Source organism: Ictalurus furcatus, chromosome 5 (assembly GCF_023375685.1).
Source record: "Ictalurus furcatus strain D&B chromosome 5, Billie_1.0, whole genome shotgun sequence".
Lineage (NCBI taxonomy): Eukaryota > Metazoa > Chordata > Actinopteri > Siluriformes > Ictaluridae > Ictalurus > Ictalurus furcatus.
The window spans coordinates 7143438-7168853 of record NC_071259.1 but is presented as its reverse complement, the minus strand read 5'-3'; the positions used below and the strand labels follow the sequence as shown (position 1 = coordinate 7168853).

General features: G+C 37.1%; 2 protein-coding genes across 2 annotated transcripts in view; one reads left to right on the top strand and one right to left on the bottom strand.

Annotated features, from left to right (window-relative positions):
• The window catches only part of plch2a (phospholipase C, eta 2a), a 143125-nt gene extending 124460 nt beyond the window's left edge, over nucleotides 1-18665 (bottom strand). Inside the window, exons 1-2 of the mRNA XM_053624536.1 lie at nucleotides 18407-18665; nucleotides 12183-12723 (exon numbers count right to left, since the gene is read on the bottom strand). Coding sequence (XP_053480511.1) covers nucleotides 12183-12345 — 163 coding nt within the window. The 5' untranslated portion in view covers nucleotides 12346-12723; nucleotides 18407-18665. The remainder of the gene's footprint in view (nucleotides 1-12182; nucleotides 12724-18406) is intronic.
• Nucleotides 18666-20194: 1529 nt separating this feature from the next.
• pex10 (peroxisomal biogenesis factor 10) lies at nucleotides 20195-25152 on the top strand. The gene is made up of 6 exons (XM_053624535.1): nucleotides 20195-20525; nucleotides 20717-20797; nucleotides 20874-21280; nucleotides 21431-21603; nucleotides 23887-24016; nucleotides 24429-25152. Exons 1-6 carry the CDS (start codon nucleotides 20414-20416, stop codon nucleotides 24495-24497), a joined length of 972 nt encoding a protein of 323 aa, XP_053480510.1. The 5' UTR covers nucleotides 20195-20413; the 3' UTR covers nucleotides 24498-25152.
• Nucleotides 25153-25416: the final 264 nt, after the last annotated feature.

Sequence of the window (25416 nt, the reverse complement as noted above, 5' to 3'; positions counted from 1 at the left end):
GGGCATTTTCTTTGGTATTTCCTAGTCGGTAAATACCAAGTTATGAGTTTGAGGCCCTGTTTACACTAGTGCGTTTTCGTTTTAAAATGCATAACTTTTGCTACGGTTAAGGTTATGAAACAGACCAAAACGAAGACTTTTGAAAACGAACCGCCCACATTCACCCCCTGATTGGGTCTTCTGGATGATTGCGTATACTTCTCTGATTCATCAAGCCTCTACTGTATGACCATTACACTACCTTGATCATATATACAACAACATGGAGACTGAACTGCAAGCTTTGCTGGCTTTGTTGTCATTCTTAGCAGCCATTGTGCAGTTAAATTCTGCATTTTATAATACTGTAGCTGCCTACATGCGCAAAAGGCAAACTATTATTAGAGCAATCTGCAACAAGTCTCATTTCAAGCAGCATAAGATCTACATGGAACGCCGGATTGGACTAGCAACCAACTTTAGTACAACGTACACTTGTATGCGCATACCCAGTGTGCATGAATGGTCATGTGACATGTGTATTCGGTCGTGTATTGTGGACAGAGATCGTTTCTCAAACACAGCGGAAACCCCATGTGGATGAGGACCATTTTCATTTTCAAACGTCGTTTTAAAACCAAAACGCACTAGTGTAAACAGGTCCTAGTCAAATGCAGCATACAGCTCTCTAGAAGGACAAAAGTGTCCCTCTGTAGCAGCTTTTCAACCAAATGACTAATGCTTATGCATCAGTTTGGTCCTTGAAGTCCACATTTTAAGTTCTGGATCTGTACTGTGTGTGTAATTAGTACAGACAAGAATTTCAGCACATTTCCTCATACTGAAAAAGGAACAAAAATAAAACTCAGTTTAATTAAAGCTCAATTGTATTGACTAAGTGTGTAAATTTACAAAACACTTCAATTTTTTGGAAAACACTTTAATTAGTTCTTGAGTCAAATAATTAACTATGCACACACATGTAAACACAGAATTACCTTGGATTTGTCCTGACTGCAAACAGGAAAGAGTACTGTATTGCTCCAGTGCTGGAAAGTTCCATAACTACAGCACTGCTGTTCAGTCATATTTCAACTATTGCTCTTAGATAGTCCGTACAGGATTTCACAGTTTGTCTGTGATTGTTGCAGCAATTTGCTCAGTTTTTTTGTGCTTTTGCTGTTGCAGAAAACGACTTGAATTGGCAAAAATTGCAATTGCAAGAAACTGTTTTGCATGATCTTTCACAGTGATGTATGTTGGTAAATGAGACCTTTTAGCTGTATTCATGTTCGACGCATGTGAATCGAATTTGGCTGAATGTGCGTTGTGATGCCGTCACATGACGTATTTTCCACACAAATCTGCAGAATTCTCAGAATATTGCGGAGTTTCCTTGATTTTGCGTGCATTTCTGCAATTACAAAATAGCAAAATCCTGTAGGGACTGATTAGACTCCCAACTTAAGTAAGTTTCATGTTTTATAAGTGTTGCACTCACTCACTTTTATTTATTTATTTATTTTTTGCAAAATGGGCCACCTGTAGGGCTGGTCATAAACCTTTCTCATTTAACATTTAACAAATGTTCTTTTGTATATATCAGTTTCCAACAGGGCACATTAACATTCAATTTCTTATCAACAGATTAAATTGTGCAGAACAGTTGGAGGTTAAATGCCTTCTTGTATTGCAGCAGTACTTCAAAATGAAACATTGATTATTACCCTGATCAGGTCTGTGTAATAACTGCAGTCTTTTACTAATTAGCCATACTGTGTAAGATGGCATCATTCACAGTATGGCTGACTGACTGTGTGATTAGTGTTTTGAACCCTCTGACCAGAATCCTGTAAAATCCGTTTTTAACATATACAGCAATACAGAGGCTTAGTGGCCTACTAGGCCTACTATTTAAGTGAAGTAGTGACAGAATCCTATAATCCTCCTTATTGATTAAGGTCTCTGGACATGGGTCTGTTAAAGATATCAAAAGTAAAAATAAAAAATTCACACAGGATATCAGCACCTCGTAATTAGGAGTGAAAGGTCAAAATTCAGATATTACAATGATTTTAAAATCCAGGCTAAAAACATTATCTTTCAGAATAGGTTTTAATAATGTATGATTAATAGGCAGCTTTATGAATTTGCACAATTCTTAGTTCTTTGATTGATTTTTTTTGTTCATGTTTTTTATTCTTATTTTACAGTGCCCTCCACTAATATTGGTACCTTTGGTAAATATGAGCAAAGAAGGCTGTGAAAAATTGTCTTTATTGTTTAACCTTTTGATAACAAAATTCACACAAATACTGTGCTCTTATGGATATCAAACTTTTGTAAACAAAGCACAGGTTTATCCCCCAAAAATATATTTGTAAAATATAGGTGTGCAACAATTATTGGCAATCTTTTAGTCAATACTTGCTGCTACATGCCTTTGCCAAGATATCAGCTCTGAGTCTTCTCCTATAATACCTGATGAGGATGGAGAATACATGGCAAGGGATCTGAGACCATTCCTCCATACCTCCAGACCTCCATTCCTCCATTTATATACTCCCACACGTCATTTGCACTCCTCTCAAGTTGATTTACTGGCTGTCCCACAGACATTGTTGTGATCTGTAGGGGACAGGGCTTTCTCGTCCTATGCTCCTAGTCTCTGGAATGCACTCCCTGCTCATATTAGAGATGCACAGAATTTGAGCATTTGTAAATCTAACCTAAAAACTTTTTTTTAGGTTACCTTTTTCTTAATGGCTTTAACCATTTTGTATTCAAGTCTGTTTTTTGTTTTTGTATGTTTTGTGTTTTGATGTTTTTTTTTCTTGATATTTTCTTATTGTAAGTGTCTTGAGAAGTTGCTTTAAAGGCGCTATATAAAAATAAAGTTTATTATTATTATTACTATTATTATTATTATTATTACTATTATTATTATTATTATTATACTGAATCTCTTTATGTGAAGCCAGCCAAACAAATTTTCTTCGAACTGCTGCTCATGCTGCAGCACAGGGCAGAGTAACACACTCAAAGGAAAGTGCTATCTACCCACTTCTCCATGCATGAGCTTGATTGGTTAGTGTTGCTGTGAATGACAGGGAGGAAAGAGTAGGCTATCCGTTAGCTATTATGCACGTCCCTGTGAACGAGTTGTTATTATAGAAACTATAATGTAGGCACTGCTGTCAGAGATGCTGTTATAGAAAATTAACAAAACCAATCAGAATTGAGAATTCAATAGTACTGTGGTATAAAAGCCAATATAAATCTCCAACTTCAAGCACACAATTAGCAGAACTTAATAGCCAATGTAAACACACACATTGAGTAATTTAGTAAATCCTTAACCAGGTTAAAAAGCTACTACCCTTTAGAACCCCCTCAAAAAAGAGTTTGCTTTCAGCTGTAAGTTTAAATGTATATTGTGTGTCTTTATTGTATTGTATAGGCTTTATGTAGCCTTAAAGTTGCCACTTTATAACACTGGTGGCAAAACTCCTACTCTGCAAGAATAAGCCAAATCTAAAATAATGTGAGAAAGATGAGTAAGAAGAATCTTTTTGTGTGTTTTTTTGTTCAACTCTGCAAATTTCTTACAATGTGTTTCTCAGTAATTTACCTTAGCACCTAGAGGGAATATTCCATCATAAATCTGTCAATAGCATCCCATTACAGAACCCATCTATAAGTCAGCAAAAACATAGGTCCGTTTTGAATGGGCATTTGGATGCTCCCAAGAGGCCACAGTATCTTTGCAACTGCCAATAACTGTGAGCAGAGCATCTTTGATTCAGTGTGCGCTAGTGCATCCGTGGCAAATTACCAGCCAGCATTTACAGTTTCACAGTAAAATGGCCAAGAATTTATGCTGATGGTCGCTCACAACACACCGATGAGGCTGTCTGATAGGAGCCTAAATGCATCATTAAGGCCTGCTGAGACCACAAGCTGCGCACTAACCGAGGACATATTTACAGCAACATCTGGTTTCACTGATAAGATGTAACAATTTGGGTTTTTCCGTTCCCCAACACTAGTCAGTGAAAAACAGAAACACAAAGAAATATGCCCACAATAGAGAGAAATATATTTAATGCCCATTACTGTTGAATTTGTTGTAAGTCTTATCATGTAGGGCTTTTTCAGCATATCACTGGGAATTGTAAAGAAAAATCAATTAACAAAGCCAAAAAATGAACCACAATTCTAATAGAAGGTTTTGTATTTATTAAACAACATTTAGGTGCAACTGATTAAACAATTTGCTCAAATGTGGTGCATACTGATGCTTAAGTATGAAGCATGAGCAAGCCAGTTCCTTTTCTAGTCCTTCATATTGATATTGATTTTGAGCACTGCTGTAGATGCTTTATAAGATGCTTTAAACCAGTCAATAGTCATATATCAGATGATGTTCCGACTCATGATATTGTCTACATGGCAAACATCAGAGCATTGAAGATGAAATAACACAAATTCAACACAATAATAACACTAAAACTAAACCATCATCTCTAAACTATTATTGTTATATATTTTACAATCGAGTCAGAAGATGCTCCTTAATTTCCTCCAAACACGGCTGCTCATATTACAACTCATTGTGTTATTACTTTCAGCTTTACAAAAGAAAACCTGGACGTTTCTAGAATTCCTGACAAACAAAGCCTGGAAATTTGGTTCAATATTGTAGTAGCTCAAGGTGATAGATGGAGAGAGTGGGACTGAAAGCTTTATTATGTGGACTGAACACGATCCAGAGGACATCACGAAGACCTACGAATTACAATAGCACTCAACCAATGCTAAATTTGTAGTACTTCACCCCAGTGAAATGCTACAAATTCTAGTGGTTAGCACGTTTGTTTTACACCCCCAGGGCTGGGGGTTCGATTAACTCCTCTGCCCTGTGTGTGCAAAGCTTACATGTTCTCCCTGTGCCTCGAGGGCTTCCTCCATGTACTCCGGTTTCCTCCCCTAGTCCAAAGACATGTGTTGTAGGCTGATTGGCATCTCTAAATTATCTGTAGTGTGTGATTGTGCCCTGCGATGGACTTTTCATTTATAATATAGTTGGCTTTGTTTCCTTCTCCAGCTGTTGGACTGAAATCTGAGGATAACCAATGCAATTAAAGAACACACAGGCATTCAATTTGAAAAATTATAAAAATGTAATAAGATGTGTGAAGTATTTTTGCTATATCTATTTGTTCTTTGTTTCTTCGCTAATGTAAATAGTCTTCTTACTTTGGCAAGGGCAAAATTTGTACTTAACCTTGGATGGAAATAGCTTTGTCCCAAATTTTGTCCAATCCCTCTCTTTTACCCCTGGATAAAGTTAGTTGTACCCCTAAGTGGAGCGATATAAGTTATTACATGAGAGAAGGAGTGGTCAAGGACATGTCAACCTTCTCAAATAAGTTATTAATACAAGAATGTCCAGCACCATGTCCAGGAGCTTTATTTGGATAAAAATCCAGGCCTCTGGGACATAAAGCCAGCTAACTTTGGACGAGGAAGAAAAATTAGCCATATCATTTTAGAACAGAGATTGTTGCAGTTCTCATGGGCATGAACAACTGTCAAAGATTTTTTTTTAAATGATTTTTCTGGAAGCAGATGCTCCACGTTGTTTCCCAGAGTAATAACCAAAAGAATTGATGTGAGAATATTTCAGCAGCAACAAACAGATGTGCAGGGAGATGAAAGAAGACATGCAAATTATTCTTCATTTGCTCTTTTTGTCTTGGGGAGAAAAAGGTAAAAATTACAAAAGTGAAAGCTCTGAATCTGTATATATATTTTAATAGCTTCAAAGCTTCGACTCCTCACATAAGGATTGTTGCAATATTTAGAAAAAAATAACTACTGCATAATTTATAAGAATTTGGTGTTATTGAAAGTATTTGTGGTATATTAGGACTGATGGACTATATGTGTGCAATAAATGTATACGTATGACAATAAAAACAGCCTTTTATTGCAATCTATTCTAAATTAGTGGTAATCTAAGGACCTACTGAAAGCTACAGTACTAATTAAGGAGCAGTAATATTTTGTACAGTCTTACAGCACATTCTACTACACACACACAGACACATACACACTTTCCATTGACATTTTTCCTTGTGGGGACCAGCCAAATGTTCCCACAAGGTCAAAACTGACAGGTCCACACAATGATATAAAACACACACTTGCGTGCACACACACACACACACACACACACACACACACACACACACAGGTTATAAATGGGATGCATGATAAAGAAAAGCATCAGTAACATTCCAATGTAAACATTTCCATATAAATGGCTGCATTGAGAGTAATTCTGCTCATGACTAATGCCTGAAGCAGTTCAGTTGTGATTATGATCATATCTTTAATCTTATATAACGAATGATGTTAATGTTATCATTGTTTAGTAATGATAATGGTGAAAAACTGCACTATGCAGGAAATAAAACAAATTCTGCCCTCTACTGGGAACTGATTTACATTTACGGCATTTGGCAGACACCCTTATCCAGAGCAACTTACAGAAGTGCTTTGAAGTCTCTACCAAAATACATACATAAATACATCCTGATACTGGTTCACTAGGTCACAGACTAAGAATGCCATCAGTCTAAAAACTCTCTTTGGAGGTAATATAGTAAGGAAAAACACACAGAGAACACTTTTTTTTAATGAAAAGTGCTAATTTAAGTACTTTAGGATACTTCCGGCTTCAACTTCATCAGTTTAAACCAGACATTTTCAGATTTTTATTAACCAGGGATCCCTTTAACTGTAAAATAAATTCCATAGTGTATATTTATTCATGAGCATTATTTAAAAGTGTATAATACTATTTTATCTATTTATTAGAACCCTAGATCTGTCAATTCCTGAACTTTCCACCAACAGACCACATCAGGTCCAAGCTGACATTATTTATGGGACTACTTATTTTTGAGTTGAGGTTTGAATTAAAGCCTATTCAATTCAAGTAACTAGTCAAAAAACAAAAAACAAAAACCATATAACTCATTAATAAATATAATAGCATTTATAATGGTAGGTTGTTATTTCCACCACTGTAACTATATTAAAAAGTCATGGACCTGCTGGCTATGCTACACTGACCCCACTTTGAGAAACAAGTGGATAAAACTGTGCTTGAAATTATGTTTCTATAGATTATTTGGATGGTATATGCAGTCAAAGAATAGTATCGTTATTCCCAGGCTGTATAATTCACAAAGCAGATGAAGTGTAGACTCACAATCTTTCTACTGCACTAAAAGGCTAAAAGGTGTGAAACGGATTCTCAAATCACATTAACTCCCCAACCAACTGCTTCATTGACAGCAACTCAGCAACACAGACGTCTATAAATGGATTGTCTAGACAACTATGTACCATTTTCTGAACCTTACTGTATATGGCTTCCCTTAACCCAATCATAGCCCCATTCCCACCCTTGACCGCACCGACACCAAAAATTTCAAGTAAGCAAATCCCAGATGGTGCCCAACTCAGCCTATTAGTGCATTACATCAGAGATGAAGCAGCTTCGGTTACTTTAATATCCAGCGTAGTGCATTTTAGGCCCAGTGGGGAACCATTTGGGATTCAGCCATGGGCTGTTTTCTAACAGCAATGTCTCAGGGTCTCTACAAGTGTGCAACAAACAGATGGGCGGTAATTACTCCCTTGGCAGGTACAGATAAATGAGCCCTGTGCTTTCCACAAACACAGAAACAAAGGTTCTTACTACTGTACTAAAACAGGATACCAAAATTGTGCAACACCTTTAACAGTAAATTCAAAAATCCGCAGAATGAATACGGCATCATGCAGCAAGTATTCATGTGGTGACATACTGTATGTGCCCATAATCTGCTACTCACTCAAACACTAAAAATAAACTTATAACAGTGGCATATTGTATATTCTGCCCCTTACAAGCATCAGAAGTCATAACTATACATTTAGTTGTACACTTAGGAAATGATAAGACATCAGATACACTGTATTTGTGTAGCTGCTGCTCCCTTTTAAGAGTCTGATAATGAATTCCTAACAATACATCACTCATTACTCAGTGTTTATAAAAGAAAGTTCATTTCTGCAGGTGACTCATAATGATAACACCGCTAATATGACGGTAGCACGTAGGAAGTAGTTTTGGACACAGCCGCAGCTTGTCTTTTGGCCGCGCCTGGTCTAGGGCTGTTGGGGCATGCTGTGGGTCAGATTAGTCCAAGTTTGAAGTCATTCAATTACAGCTTCAAAATCAAACAGGAAAGCCTGCAAGCATGGCAGATGGGAGATTAAAGGGGTATTAGAAGATCTCTTTGTGTGGTAATGAACCCTATTAGAATGTAATGATGTGCAACATGGAGCCAGCTCAAAAAAGTCATGTTATGAATGTAAAAGAAATTATTGATACAACGTATTTCATTACAATTCTGATTGAGATCCAGATAAAGCCGGCACAAAATGCTGTGGAACCGAATTTCTGAATACATAGAGCATTCTATTAAAAAAAAAAAAAAAAAAAGGAAAAAAAAGCTATTAAGTCAAAGCTGCAATGTGAATTTTTTTTTTTTAAATAAACACAAAAAAGCATCAATATTGAGTCAGCAGCTTGATCAGGGCTCAGAAACAGTTCACTCTGAGTAGAACCAATATTGTATTGTTTCCGTCTTAGTGCTCCAACCCCAAAACCTTATTGGAGGTTATTATTAATAAAATCAGTCCAAATGCAATATTACATATTGTCAGTAGAATGAGCAAATTCCCTGTTTTAAAAATGCATAGACGTGCTAGCTGGCTAAATGCCCATATCTAGTGTGGGTTAGCTAGCTAAGCTGCTGTTCTCAACCACAAACAGGCTTGGTTATCTGTCAAATGCCAAATTACTTAGGGAACATATCTGAGAAATTCACCCTTTGAAAAATACTAGCTTATATTAAGTTTAATTTGCATTGTTTCTGAAATAAATCCATGCGACCTTGTAGTAACTGCATGCAGCACAGTGTGTATAAAATGATTCACTGAATGAAATCGGGTGAGGAGTGATCCAAACCCACTTGGAAGATTTTAGGTAAGACATAAATAATAAGCTAGTGTGCTACACAAATTTAAAAATTATTAACTGATAACACCGATTTCAAATGGTAAAAATGGCTAAACAAGTTTGTGTCTGGATTTCAAGCTGTTGTAATAATACACCATTTCATCCATATGACATATATGTCATCCAGTATCACATACTACATTCAGTGGGAAAAGATGTCCTGAATTTAGGCAGAAAAGTGGTCAGACTACACTGTGACAGGCAGAGCTCACAGTCAGTCGAGAGAGAGAGAGCGAGAGAGAGCGAGGGAGAGAATAAGAAGTCAGAGAGTGAATGAGTACAAAATTATATTATAAGAGGAAAATATTCAGGACTGACTCCGTATGGAGTTTTATATATGTGTGCTGACCCTCAGTGTGTAAATTATTGAGCTGTGTTTTGACTAGTGTGCTAACACTATCCAGCTCATAGCAAAAAAAAATTTGACATGTTGGAGAACAAAATAGGCAAATTAGACAATAAAACACAGAGGATGCAGATTGGGTAACAGAAATACACAAATTAGCAGCAACCAGAGGTGATCACATTTGTTTACTACCTATACACTGGATAGGTCCAGTAGCTAGATAGTAATGGCCTAGTTCTCGTCTATGAGCACTAGAAAAGCCATCTCAAAGCCAGACCCATGTGGCCTACACGGCAGCTTTCTCATTATGTTTCTGTAACACTAAGGCAGTATTTAATTATATCCTCAGAGTCATAAATGCTTCAGCTGCATCCCATGGATGCTAACATACTATAATTTGTCATTGATATTATTGGTAATGACACCAATGTTGCATTCATAATCTATAAATACTATACAGTTTGCCAAAATATCATTGGTGTTATTAGTATTTAGGCATACTTAGTGTACATAATGAGGTTGGGGTTGTCTTGATTTTGCATCCGCAGCCATGAGATAAATCTGTGCACTGGAGAAAAGTAGAGCACAGCTCATATTATGATATTTTTCTCCACAAGTAGCCTGCAATGTTTTTTTTTTTTTTTTTTTTTTTTTTTTTTTTTAATACCAGAGAGCGAAATTCTTACATCCACAACCTTGAAAATGCTGCATGAATACAAATTATGACCAATGCACATAACTAGCCATTATCCTCATATACGTTCTCATGTTGCATTCTTTTTCTTTCAGTCTTTTATTTACAAAATACTCTAATACCACAAAGACTACTTCAGGATTACCATTCAAACTACAGCATGTAGTGTAGTCTGGGGCACTGCCTTGAATACCCCTTGAATGTGTATTGACTTGCCATTTGAATTGCAATAACATATTGCTACCATAGAGGCACACAAACCCCCAAGGTTATATCCTGCTGTTTATGGAACATTCTATAAAAATCTGTCATTTTAAAAAAAGTACAGTGGAATTTACCCTGCATTCATCATCAAAAATCAGACAAAATGGCCTTCAAGGAATCTTACTGTAGTGTGCAAGGAGAAAACATAAGCACACAACCTTTCAAGTAACTTGCCTCTGCAATGCTGCCACTACAAATGCCAGATTCCAGATTTCTGTAAATATTCTGTAAGAATATGATTACTGCAAAGACACAATTCAACTAATTAACTAGGAAAATATTTTGTTTTGAGTGGTCAGCAGGGGTGTTAGCTGAACTGTTAATCATCCGGGGCTGAGCACAGATTATTCTCCTTAAAAAAAAAAAAAAAACTTTTCAAAACGTACTTCTAAATAGACTGTTTGCATGCATGGGTGTTATCAATGTTTGCAGGACTACCAGACCGATAAAATATTCAACATATTGGCTATCTAACACGAGACTAGGCTAGTTTCGTGTCGCTAGCCAATGGGAGGCACAACTAAGCTATCAGTGTATGGGTTTAGGTGCTAGAGTGCCATGCAGAGTACATTATCTTTCTTTATGTTTTGCTCGTGTCATGTTTACGTAACTTATACATATTCATATAGACATGTACACACCTTGTTTTCCTGCTCAGCATGAGAGGATGTTACTGTTTCAGTTTCAACCCCTTTCCTGGTTTAAAAATAATAATAAAATCAGCGTACATCGCGTTTGGAAGAATTGAGAGCTGTCAGCCAATAAGACACGAGTGTTTCCACGTATTTTCCTGTAAACCCTGTCTGTTTGGTCTCACCTCTGTTCACTGAAGATATAAAATTACAACAATAAATAAACCACTCCAAGTGGAGAATTATTCGGGGCTAAAGAAAAAATATTTGGGGCTGAAGCCCCGAATGCCTAGACCAGGTTACACCCCTGGTGGTCATTGGTCATCAATAACCACAACCCACTGTATAAAAAATAATCATTTTCTTGTTTGCATGAATTGAAGTTGTGTGGAGTAAAGAACACGTGATCTGAATCCATCTAGTCTGACACAACACAGCAACACATTTTTGCATATGCAGCAGGTTTGAAAACCAGGATGCCCTGTCTGACAGACATTTGTAACAGAATGTCAACAAGTCATTAACAATAATTGTGCTCTGTAATTGCTTGTGCAGTTATCATCTGTGAGCTTAAATATGACATAAGCCAGAGAGATCTTTACTAGGGTCATTACGAGTATCTGTGGGTTATAAACATTAACAAATTATGAAGACATGTGACAATGTGAGTGTGGGTGTCTATGCAGGCTCTGCAAGCTTCAAATAGACAGTAGACTTTTCACAGAATACTGAGACATTATGACCATCAATGAGGTTTCAACCACAACAGTGTAAACAACAGTTCTCCTTTGAATCCTTCAACTTATGCATATGAAAACTGACACTAAATGCTAACCACAAGCTGGAAAGTAAAAGAAGAGTCTATAATTCATTGAGTACCTAGATCTCATTACACCAAACAAGGACATAAACTTTGCTCTGAAAATTAGATTGCTTCTTGATATATATATAGTCAGCCATGATACAGCACCCCTGGAGCAGAGAGAGTTAAGGGCCTTGCTCAAGGGCCCAACAATGGCAGCTTGGCAATGCTAGGGCTTGAACCCCCGACCTTCACGATAGTAACCCAGAGCCTTAACCGCCAAGCCACCACTGCCCCACTGCTATTTTGCCTTATTGACTTACCAACACTGATGAAGTTAGCAGCCAAGAAGAAGTTCCAGTGTTGACTCTGGCAAGAATCACTGTCATTTGTGAAACCCCATGATTTCATTGACAGATTTGGAGATTCTGTGCCCACGCTGTGACCTCCAGACTGCAGGGATGTATTCAGAGAGGCTGTATCCATTTTTGGAGAAGGAATCTCAACTTGGAGAGGGAAGTTTAAGGGCAGAGGTGTACGAAAAAAGTATGCATCAAAATTATTTATGATCTGGTATCACTGGTATCAGATGATGTCAACTCAAGATCTCCATAAAATGTTGCACTGTGGACAGAATGGACCTTCCTTAACTCTCCAGCCACGCTTAGTCTGACTGAAGCTTGTAGTTCACCAGACTTTCAGCAGATGTTCTCATGGAGTCTGTAGTGGTTAAATGTCTGGAGATAGCAGCATGCCTGTTTGGGGATGATGGGCTGATAATGGTGATAGGGTGAGGTTGTTTCCACTGTATTTTGGCTCCCAGGCAGGTTGCCAAGGATCAAACAAGTTGGAGCAAGAAGACACCTGAAGACAAACGACAACAGTTTAGTTTTGACAATTGTTTGGCAAAAGTATTGTATTTGAGTGACACACATCACTCAAACATTGTCAATGCCAACCAACATTTAGACTCAATATACAATATACTTACATAGTTTAACATTTCCACATTTGGTAGTGTTACACCCTGGAACAGACTTTTGGGATTTTTTTTTAAACGTTTGATTTACAGACTGTCTAAAATTTGACACAAAGATTAATTAACCAAAAAAACATACATGTGTTGGTTGCATAATATTCACTCCCCTGGGTCAGTATTTGGTAGAACCGCTGCAAATTGGCTGCAATTACTGTACATATGCAAGTCTTCTGGGATATGGCTCTATCAGCTTTGTGCATACGTATCTTGATATTTCGGTCTATTCTTCATTTCCCAACCTGTGTAGTATGGGATGGAGACTGTTAATGAAGAGCTATTTTCAAGTCTTGCCACAGATTCTCAATTGGACTAAGGTCTGGGTTTTGATTAGGCCATTGTAACACATTCAGGTTCTTGGTAGGATTGTTGTCCGCTTGGAAGTTGAATCTCTGCACCAGTCTCAAGTCTCTTAGGAACTAGAAATGGTTTTCTTGAAGTATTGCCCTGTATTTGGCTCTATCCATCTTGCCCTCAACCAGTTTCCCAGTGCCTGCTAATGCAAAGCATTCCCACAACATGATGCTGCCACCACCATGCTTCACTGTGGGGCTGGTGTTCTTAGGGTGATGAACAGTGTTGCTCTTGGTTGTTTCCCTGACTAACGCCCTCCTTATCTGGTTGATGACTCTTGGTGGATGGCTTCCTTTCTGCAAAGTCGCAGTTGTGTCATAGTTGTGTCTTTCCATTTAAAAAACCATTATGTTAAAATTATGGTGCCCCATGAGATGTTCAATCATCTCATGATTTTTATAACCAAATGAACTTCACGATGCTGTTTGTTTATGCTGTTGCTTTGCACAGCAATGATGCTGAATACATGTAATCCAAATTAAGTGCATTTCAGTTCCAGGTTGTAATACGTCAAATTGTAGAAACGTTCAAGAAATGCAGGGCACTGTACTGTAAACTTGCAAAATTGCTCATTTGAGATAAACTCCCAAATAAACGAGGTTTTGGTGCTCTCCTGATATCGCCAGTTTTTTTTATTTTTCACTCGGCAACACTTTTTTTTGTCTCTTCCTTACCTATACCTTAGAAGCTTCTACTTTTACGATCCGAAGGTCCATATCTTCTGCTCACCTGCTGAAGTCTATAAGCTTCTGCTCCCATCAGGTTCCTACTCATGCAATGCTAAGCTCTACTCCTTTTTTACTGATTGACTGCTGACTTTGACCAGCTTTATGGTCAAGTTATACCTGAGTAAAGGTTATTCCTGTGATAATTAGCATATAGTTTGTTCCTTCAAAACTAGAATTACTAGACTATGTAATATGATTCTCAGTGCCCAGAAGATGATGGGCTCCTATCAGTTCCTGTTAAGGTTTCTGTCCTTGGCTTGCTCACTGGCATTTTAGACACTTACTTTTGATTTCAAGTTCTTTAATAATTTATTCTATACTATTCTCTTTTGCTTTAAAGTTTTATTTTAAATTCAGCCATTGTAAGGTCTGCAACAGTTTGAGAAACAGAATTTATTTTCTGTTGCACTTTCAATTCTATGCAGAGTATATAACTGAATAACAGTGTATAACAGCAGTATAACAGTTTGTCTACCTCAGATAGCACACTTGTCCCTGTCTTTGAGGAAATTCCTTCTCCAGTCTCCAGAGAAGATTAGAGAGTGTGTACAGAGCATTGTAAAATTTGATATGTGAGTGACAATTTAATGGAACCCTGATCTCTTTCACAGGTTTGGGATTTCAGTCTTCAGAGAAAGGCTCAAAATGGGTGAACTCTCCTCCTCCAGTCTCCCCCCTCCCCAACTCCACCTTCACTCCCAAACACACACACGCACACAAATATGATATAGTATACTACCATGGGCAGTTTGGCTTGTGTCTCAATCATATCATTTACGTGCAAAAGCATAAGTTTGCAATACACAAATTCTCATTTCCTGCATTCGATTCCGTCACACATCTTCACTTCTCCAATCAGATAAACCCATGAATGACACAGAGCAAGAGGTTATGGCTTAGTCAAAACATAAACTCAGCCACTTCCATCCTGCTGAACAATAGGACAGTGTTGTGATGGGACACGTTTAGGCCTGAGGGCCACATGAGGAGACATGTTAGCAAACACAACACCTGGATACTTGTCAGAGAGAAAAACCAACAACCTTACCATCCCCCTACCCAGCAGTGTGAGACCTAAAGCTAAAAGCATGACAAATATATCTGATGTTAAGCATCCTGAATCAACTCGTAAACTAAAAACAGGATATGAATTATGTACTAATATTGCACAATTAAAAAAAAAAAAAAAACATTTGCACTTCTGGGCCTTTCAGATCACACAAATTACATAAGATATGTATGCGCTAAATACAGTCTGTTTCAAGAACTCGTTTATTGGTCCACTGAGCAATAAAGAAAGCGAGGGGATATTTTACACCATTAAAAAGAATTGATCAGAACAAAAACAATAGAAATAGAAAGCTAATCTTCAGTAAAGCCCAAGATTTCATAGCATTCTATGCAGAAGGCATGAAATGGAGATTTCTGGCAAGTTTTAAATCACAGAGCATTGTGTTTTGATGTAAGGTGAGCTGGCACAGGGAAACACAACAATCCCTGTTTGACCCTTGTAGTTCCCGGTCTCTGTACAAAATCTTCCTTTAAGCCCAAGACAAAGCCTTTTGTGTGTTTAACTCATCTGCTGCTGACAGATACAGCGAGTATGCAAAAGTTTGTTTTTAATTCCTCATTCCTCATACAGCTATTGTAAAGGACTACAGCTTTTATTTTAGAAAGGGACAGTTAAAAATCCAATTTCCATATTTCAGAAGACTATGCAACAATATCTGCATTGCTGGTCATGTCACGCTGGTGACTTGATGTGAAGATTTGAATACAAACAAATTCACCAGATTAACTACTTACACTTTCAGTTTATCGTACACCATATTATTCAGTAGCGTTAATAAAACAGATAGGGACCGCGTGTAGTTATGAGAGTGAGGAATGTGCCAAGTTATTGGAAATATATCAAAAGAAATCTAAAAAATGTTCATATCTTGTTCGTGCATATCCCTTTGGGAGAGTTTAGCAATGACAGGGCAGAAGATTTGTCTTGGCATACAGTGCAAAGAACACAACACACTGTTAGAGCACTTAAATAAGTGGAAAATAGTACTCATGAGAAAAGTGCCCAGGGGAACAATAAACAACCCTTAATTTTATTCCAGTGTTTATTGTGTTCAATAAAAAAAACATACACCTATTAAATAATGAATCAAATAAAACATTAACAAAATGCCTCTCTACATTTCTATTAGTAACAAAACATATCATTTTCATTAGATTACCAGCAGTACAGTGACATGCAAAATGAGAATGCATGAAGTTTCATATTTTCTCCTTTAAACATTCCTAATTTCCTCTCATGCAGCATTCACTAATCAATCAAATGTTAACACACCCTACATGGTTCACACTTCTTAATGTATGCCATTTATATTATACTACTTTGTCCCGTATGATTGTTTCAGCTCAAAGCATGTGGTCCTTATCATCCACTTAAAGTCATTCCCATTCTGTGGCAAGATCATACTATGCATGAGCTATAATAAGAGATTGAGATAAGAGATTACTCAATATTCGAGAACACAAAGGTGCAGGTTCTTTATTTTGCATATCGCCAACTTTTTTCACAAATATGTCATTCATAGAGGGTTGCTAACACACTAGTAGGTCACCAGCTGGCAACCTGGAGTTTCTGTATAACTCCGAACCACTCGTTGTCACACAGAGCAACCAACACAATACACCTTTTCATTACTTTTCAACCGACCGGTTCATGTTGCACCTCACAATGCAGCCTTCAAGACAAAAAAAACAACAAAAAAACATTTCAAGCGTAGGCTAATTCAGAGCTAGATTTTTTTTAGGTGCTCACAAGCTTCAAAGGAGGGTCTCTAGAAAACCTACTCTGCCTCAAACAGTGGGGATTTAAGCAAAATCCAGATGAATGGGCCATGCTGTAAATTTTTAAATGACATAATAGGAGGGGTGTTTCATGTCTAAGTACACGGTTTTAACGTCTAATTTATGGGTGCCTGAGTGGCAGTTTGGCCTGAAGTGCTGCTCCTGTCAGAAATAATCAGTGCCAATTCATGACTGCATGGAAGACACTGAAAGACATCAAAAAAGAAACAAACTTCTGATCCATTGAGAGTTCGCTCACCTGAAAGCTCTCCTTGTTATTCTCTTTCTCTCCCCGCTCTTACAGGTATAGAGTTTCAGAGCTCTACGGTGAAAACCCAAACTAGGAACCCAACCATCAGAGATCTAGCTCCACAAATACACCTGGGAATTCACATTATCACTTTACAATATCTCAATATAAAAAAAAAAATATCATAGGGTATCACTTTACCTTTGTGAGACACAAGAAGCAATCTTCCTGGGGCAGGAGCCGGTAAATCCCAGAGTGAAGGTGTAACAATGATAGTGAAACACACACTCCTCAGGCTACTCCACTCCTTTTGGACTGAATATGCTTTTTGATTTCCATGCCTATAAACTGCACCGTTCCACGTTCCAGGTAAAGGAAGCTGATGTCATCTGAAAGTTCTTTGTCCACAGTGGGTGTTCCCATATGGGGTAACAACTGTGTCAACACCGGACAAGTAAAGGCAAAAGAGTCTTCACAAGGAGACGTGGGCGGGCAACGGGGTGAGGTGCAGAGAACAGAAGCACATGGGAAATGTGCTGAAATGTTGTGAATGCGATCGCTGGAGAATACTTAGGACAAATCAGATAGACGATCGGTTATAACAGCTTCAGTTCTCACCCAATTCTCTGCTAAGCAGTTTTCTGGCTCCAGTATTTCATACCTAGTTTTCATCCAGAACGCAGACACTTTCCTACTCCATTCTGTCTGCCTCTTTAGACAACACAGATTTACAGTACACACTAAATCAGGAACAGTTGTGATCAACTCAAGCAGATTTAATAAAGATAAAGATTTGTTTTTGTTTCTAATGGGGAATAGAGCAAGGATTCATCAAAGTTTTTTTTTCCTTTCAAAGCTGGTAGTGTCTATCAACACAGGGCAAAGTCCTGTTTATACTACCTTAAGATTTTCCTGCAGTCATACAAAATATGTAACTGTGCCGGAAGAGTTCACACTTTTCTTCTAATTAAACCCAGTTTTGGCTGAATGATTCACTCAGTTACATGCTCCGTCACCTACAAAACTACATTTTGTGTGGAACATTTTTAAAACTAATTAAAAAAGTAACATCTCTCTGTTTTGATAGACTTACATAAGTTTAAAATGGCCAAACCGGTTTCACTCCCTTCACAAACATGGCAGCTATATATAACTGCACTGAGCTTTTAAACTTAATAAAAACTGTAGATAAAGTAGCGTTTATCCCAGTGTCTAGTGTCTGCTACTGAGACTATAAACATCCTGTGCAAAACAGAAACATGTCCAAACCAAACCAAGCCAACCCCAACCCCCCACCCCCCAAAATATCAAAATAAAAAGCAGCCGTACCTCAGTGAGCCTGTAGTTTCTGTCAATCCAATTGAAATCCAACTTCTGTTGCTTTCCTCAGTTAACCTGCACACCATTTAACTTCAGATTGCAAGAACTCACATGTACCTCCTAGTTTGAAAAAAGACTCTGCTCCTCCTCAAGTGTAAACAGTGACCAGACTTCCTTGACTGCCACAGTGAACCAATAGGCTCCTCTATAATCAAGCAAGACTTTTCTCAGCGTAGTCAAAGTCCGGGGACAAGTCATGTGTATGATTTTTTTAACCAACATCAATGTGAAGACACATTTTAAATTTCCTTACTGCTGGATCCGGGTGGATCAGAAGAGGGGAAAAAACTGGTTCTGCCACTTATGCTAGGGACTAGGAGATGGGAAATGACAGAGAATGAAGTGAGTGATGAGTGGAATGAAAACAGAATCCTGATTTTGCACTGAAATACCTGAAGCCAGATAACTCGACTAGATAAACAGACCATCTAGACGGGGTTTTTACTCAGTAAAGTTTTGAGCATGCTGCCTAATTTGTTCTACCTACCATGGAGTTCACATTGATAGCAGGGGATACAATGCATTAAAGTGCAAGTAATAAGGAAGTAGGAATCCAATGGCATTCACAAATAACCATATAACTCTAGCCTAAAAACAAGCCCAGTAGTTATTAAGACCCTCCAAAATTCTGTATTTACAAGGTAACATCATACAATACTGACTGATCAGAAGATGTCTGTAACAACAGCTCTGACAATAGTGTACGCTATAATTCTAATTCAGATATTAACATGATTGTTCTACTTTTTTTTTTTTTAATAGTAATGACTAATTCACAGGGGCTCGAATGGTGGGCACTCCAAATATTCTAAGTGTACTAATAAATAAATCAAAGGTGTTGTAATTTAACAAACAAAAATGCATTATCGTGGGTATGGTGAAGTTTTCTGTAAGGAGACGTTCATTTAACATTTGTGGATGGAGTCTCGGGTGTCAGCGCTTTTTAACACTTTGTCTTATTAACTTTAAGGCAGAGAATAAGAATGGCAGATAAGGGAACAACTGTTTATAGCTGCTATAAGCGATAAGACGAGCCATCTAGTTTCACGGACTCTCCATAACATTAAATGCAAATTTTAAAAAAATAAAAAATTATGACATTGTGTTCATTAATATACTGTATTTTTAATTGTAATTTGGCAATTTGCTGTGGTACAAGAGGCATAAAACATCTTTGGCATGCTGTCATCTTGGATTATTTTCCCATAACAGAACAGCCCCTCTTGTTTTATTACTTAAAACTTTTACTTAAAACATTTTCCACAACAGCACTCAGTAATGTATGTAAATGTATGTAAAACGTCCAACCTCTTAAATCAATACATCCTAGTTCGTGTATAAAACCACAGACCAGGCAACCCTGATGACTAAACAAACAAAATAAAAACTTTGATCTTACAAAAGCAGCTCCTTTTTGTTCTTCTTCTTTGCTTGTTTGTTTGTTTGTTTGTTTTTTGTAAGAATGGTTTATACGAGCTCTACACTGTTTTTGCCAGTATTGGAATATTCATGTAAAACCTATTTTGGTAAAATTTACAGTTACAGTATTACAGCATTTTGTAACTTGGAATTTTTTTTACTTTTTTTTACTTTCTGAAATGTAAAAAAATATATATAAGCTTCTTTCCACCAAAAAATAATAATAAAAAAAGCAGTGCATTTTTTTCCTCGGTGCTGAGCATAAGGTGTGTCTAAGCAACCAATAGAAATGCGCTCCTTAATTCACGTGACTAACACGGAAGTGAAAGGTCTGCAGCTCATATGTTAGCGGTCCACAAACAGGCGTTAAGTATTAGCACTTAGCTTATAATTGGGTTTTACTAAATGTAGCTGTTTAATCGGGTATGATTTCTCTCCCTGTGTAGGCTCCCTAGTAAGCCTGCCTACAGTTTTTTCTTCGTGGCAGGCTAAAGCAGCATGCTAAAGGACCTCCGTTAAAGTTGTTCAAACTTCATAATGCCGCTTGTTCCAGCTAACCAGCCGCAGCTGATCCGCTCCTCTCAAAAGGACGAATATTATCAAACCAGTCTCAGAAATAACGCTAACGAGGCTTTCCAAACGCTTGCTGGTAAGATACACACTAACCATGAACCATGTGTAAGAGTTATTTGTGCTCGAGGTACTCAACCATGTTCCTTTAGTAACCCTCTGTCCTGTATAGTGGAGTGTTGGTGTGTTAGAGCAGAGAAAACACTCAAATTCTCCACGACCAGGTTTGGGAACCTGTGATCTAGTAGTTTGTGCATTCCCCCCCTTTAGGATCAAGAAGATGGCTGCAGTGGAGGAAAGAAGTGGAACTACTATCAGATCTTGCCTATTATGCACTAACCACTCTCTCGGGTACATTTATTACTAAATCATTGTATCATAACATCACTATGAATCTCTAAATAACTTGTAGTACATGTCATCGTAGGATATCAGACATTAGGCGAAGAGTATGTCAGTGTTATCCAGGTTGACCCCACCAGACGCAGGATTCCTTCCCGGACACGCCGGCTGGCTCTTGTTCTGTTTCACGCCTTTGTACCGTATGTCCTCGACAAACTCCTGGTTTGTATAGAACATGAGCTTGAGGTGGAGGAGTGGGATTCCCAGAATGCCCAACGAGACACAGCTTTAAGCTGGAGCCCGATGTCGTATATAAAGGCGTGGATCCAGAGCGCGGTGAGAATGCTGAATAGTCAGCAGAGGAAATCTTTAAAGCCTGTGGTCTACGCAGCACAGCAGGGAATCACCATCTTGCACAGGGTGCACGTGGCTCTGTTCTACATCAGTGGTGCTTTTTATCATCTGGCCAAAAGGACATCAGGCATCAGCTATGTGAGTTTCTAATCTTTTAATAACATGAGTGTGAAAAGTTTTATTGTACAGTATGTCATTAGCAACACATAATGTATATAACTCTTAAATAGTAGAACAACCCTCAGGTGAGTTCTTGTAATTAACCTTACAGATTCTACCTCTTTTCAGCTCCGCGTGCAGGGCATGGTTGTGGACGATCCAGGCATCCGGACTAGCTACCGGCTTTTAGGGTGTGTGTCACTGTTGCAACTGGCCATCACACTTGCTCTGCAGTTTAACAACCTGAGACAGTGGCACCGTGCCAGACACGAGTGGACACAGCACAGGAATCTTCCCTCAAGGTGGGAACACTGCAACCACATCAAATCTTAACACGTATTACAAAGCAACATTTTAATTAAAAAAAAAAAAGATGGAAAGGAAAACTTTTCCCAAGTTTGAGGGATGATTTATTTCAGTAGTCCTGCAACCAAGTACTGTTTTTATTTCATTTTCTAAAAACTGCTACAAACTTCTTACTTTAGTTGATGCTTAAGTAAACTAACATTCAACAAATAGGATACATGATGTATGCTTCAAATATACAGTGGGGTCCAAAAGTCTGAGAGCACTAGTGAAAATGCTTCTATTTTGTATTGTTTTCTAATTTAATACAACAATTTTCATCACAAATTCTACTGTATTATTGACAACAACCTGAGTGGAAAGTAGAATGTTTACATGAATTTTGGAGTTTCTTAGTATGAGCTGACCCATTGTACAAAGCAGTTAACATGGTCAAGATCACACATTTGCTTACATTTAAATCCGGACCTAGAACTAGTGCAGAATCTCGTTTATTAAATATTCAAGATATTAAACATTTTTTCAGCACTTTCTTAGTTTTAAATAGTACAAAATTCTAAAAGCTTCTGTTTTGTTTAGAATTTTAAATGGATAGGATCCCAGATTTCAATGTGGTCTCAGACTTTTGGACCCCACTGTATTGTTTAGTAAAATAGTAACTTAATTGCTCATAACAGTGTTTGTTTGGTGCAAATATTATGTATAAGTGATAGTATTGTCAAAAATAGATTTTTTTCAATACATATTGATTCTGAATATTTGAAATGATCGGACTACTCGTTTTCCACATACTCTGTGAAAGATATTCCTTTTCACATAAATATGTAAAATACATAAAGTTTTGTTTTTTACTTGCACATTATTGGCTTTTGAACAAGTGCACTACCTCAAGAAGTTTTCATTTTATATATATATATATATATATATATATATATATATATATATATATATATATATATATATATATAAAATATATATTATATTATGTTTATCTTTCGAATAAAAAAAAAAAATTTTATGCCCTTAATTGTCATGGCAATTTTTCGATGTGGTATCGAATATCAATATTTTTGAAAGTATTGTATCGAAATTAGGAATACCAATATCCTGATAACACTAATATCATTTATTAATGACTGATACCAGATACTGACTCAGTTAGTGTGGTCCTCTGTGCATTATGCATTGGCTCACATTTAGTAAATCATTTATTTATTTTTATTTTTTTTGGATTATATATGATGACGATGATGATGATGATGATTATGTAATCCTGTTTGAGAGAACTAATTTGATAACATTAGAGTACTTTTTTTGTTTGTTTGGCCATTCCGGTTTTTTTGTGTTTTAATGCAAGGAATGTGACTGAACATATTGTTCTAGGAAAATTATCGATGGTGAGGTGCTGTGATGCGGCTCAGCATAAAGCAGCATTGATTTTCCTATAATGGCATGTACCGGAGTGTGTACACAACTTTGTACCACAACAAAGTGCCAATGATTACAATTATTTATTTATTTTATATATATATATATATATATATATATATATATATATATATATGATGAAACACCATACATTTGAACCTTTTTATTGTAACATTTAATAATATGAAACATCAGCAAAATGTTAGTTCTTGTAACGTACATTATAACAGCTGTAAACAGATATTCCCTTGCCAACTTGTCTTTTTTCTCTCTCTCTACCTTAAAGTTAATAAAAGAAAAAAAAATGCAGCTTTTCATGTTCCCGAGACAACAGAGCTTAGACTCCTTGCATAAATGCTATGTCTGTTAATACTTCATATGTTTATAAGTATCATCACATATGTTTATGCTTCTCACAGAAATCTTCACAATATCGGCAATTGCACGTTGTTGTTTTTTAAAATCCATTTATGTGGCACAATGCAACTTCCTGTATATGTTGTAGAAATTATAGGAACAACGATATATTAGAAATAGCACATTAATATAAACCTTGCAGTTGGAATTCCTGTCAGTAGAGCTGCTGTTGTACAAAATTAATCAACACCTTCTGACCAATCAGATTCAAGCATTCGACAGCACTGTGGTATAAAACAAATGACTTGCATAATTATTTTGCATAGCTTTTCCACTGGCAAATAATGTAACGCGTTAGCTTGTAACACTGGTGCTAGATGATTTATCAATTACCCTCATTACTATTTCTCATCTTAGCTCCGTTTCTCTTATTTGTATGTATAGTCATAGGGTTTTCTTTATCTCACGGATGGCGCATTTCTTTCGTCACTTAGTCCACAGGAGACTTCGTCCTCTCGATCTTCTCGCTGTATTCTGTGCTTGGAGGAGAGGAGGCACTCCACAACAACCCCCTGTGGGCATCTGTTCTGCTGGGAGTGTATCACAGAGTGGTGTAACACCAAGGTAACGTTTATCTCTGGGAACTAGGGCTGTCTCATACCTTTCAAACGCATTCGAATATTAGATCAAGCGATGAGGAGACAATAGATCAGGATTTCAGCTTTCGTTTCCTGATATTTAGATCTCGATGTGTTCAACAATTTAGAACACGACACCTTAGGTGGCAGACCACCCAATATTTCTGGTGAACTAAAGTAGAGTAACAGATATAGTCTTAAAGCGAATAACTATAAAGGTAATATTTGGTTCCATATTCTTTGCTTGTAGTAACTGCATCAAGTTGGCAACCCACTGACAAAATCTGGTGTGTTTGATGGACTGATTTGATGGATGGATTGACTGACGGATGGATTTATTTGCAGGATTTATAGAGTATAAAGTAAAAATGAGTCGTTTTTGTTTCTTGTGATTGTAGACGGAGTGTCCGCTGTGTCGAGAGAAATTTCAGCCTCACCGCCTGGTTTATCTGAGAAGTTACAGATAGATGATACAGTATTTCACATCTACCTGAACTAAGCCTTCATTCCAATACTGTGTCTATCACACCCTCATATCCAATTCAGAAGTGTGTGTATTCTGTGTCATGAAAAAACAGGATGAGTGGCTGTATAACCAGAACAATTTTGCACTTGAACCATACAGCTGAAGCGGATTCCTTTGGAATTTGTTTCATCTGTTACGTCTGAACTGTATACCCGGTATTATCGGTTTAATTACTGGCTGTTGTGCTAATTAGCTAGCTATATGGTACTGTGAATAAAGTAAATCGCTACAGATGTATAAACGCAGCTGTAAGAAATCAAATAATAAATATTAAAAAAAATTTTTGTTCATGTTTACATTTATAAACAGCTTCATCTGCCTGTTTTTGTGGGTTGTGAGATTTGCAAATGTCTATGGTATTTAATTGGGTTCATGCCGTAAAATTTAATGATGCATAAAATTATATATTTCAAATGCGAAATGATCATCGTGTTGCTTTTAAAAATAACTCCCTACCTTAATTACCATTCCTGTAATAGCACGTTCTCACTGGTGTCCAACTAGGGTTATTTCTCTGAAGCACAACATGAAGTTAAAAGTGATTCATTTGAAATGAATTTAAAATGATAAACAGTGGAGATTTCATTACTTAAATGTTTTTACTGAATGTTTCCTGTTTCCTATGATGACGATTAGTAGAATAATTTCCTGCCTTTTCACCAACACCTTAGCAACTTTATATTCATGTTACTTCATCAGCTGTTTTTAAATATATTTAAAAATATAGACATGTACATTCATGTGAAAACGTAAGTACACCTCATGTTTGACATATTTGGACAAGCGAACATTTGATCATCTTTGAAACGGTGCCTATTAATGAAGTTGATTATACCTGAACAAAACTAGCTGAAAGGGAA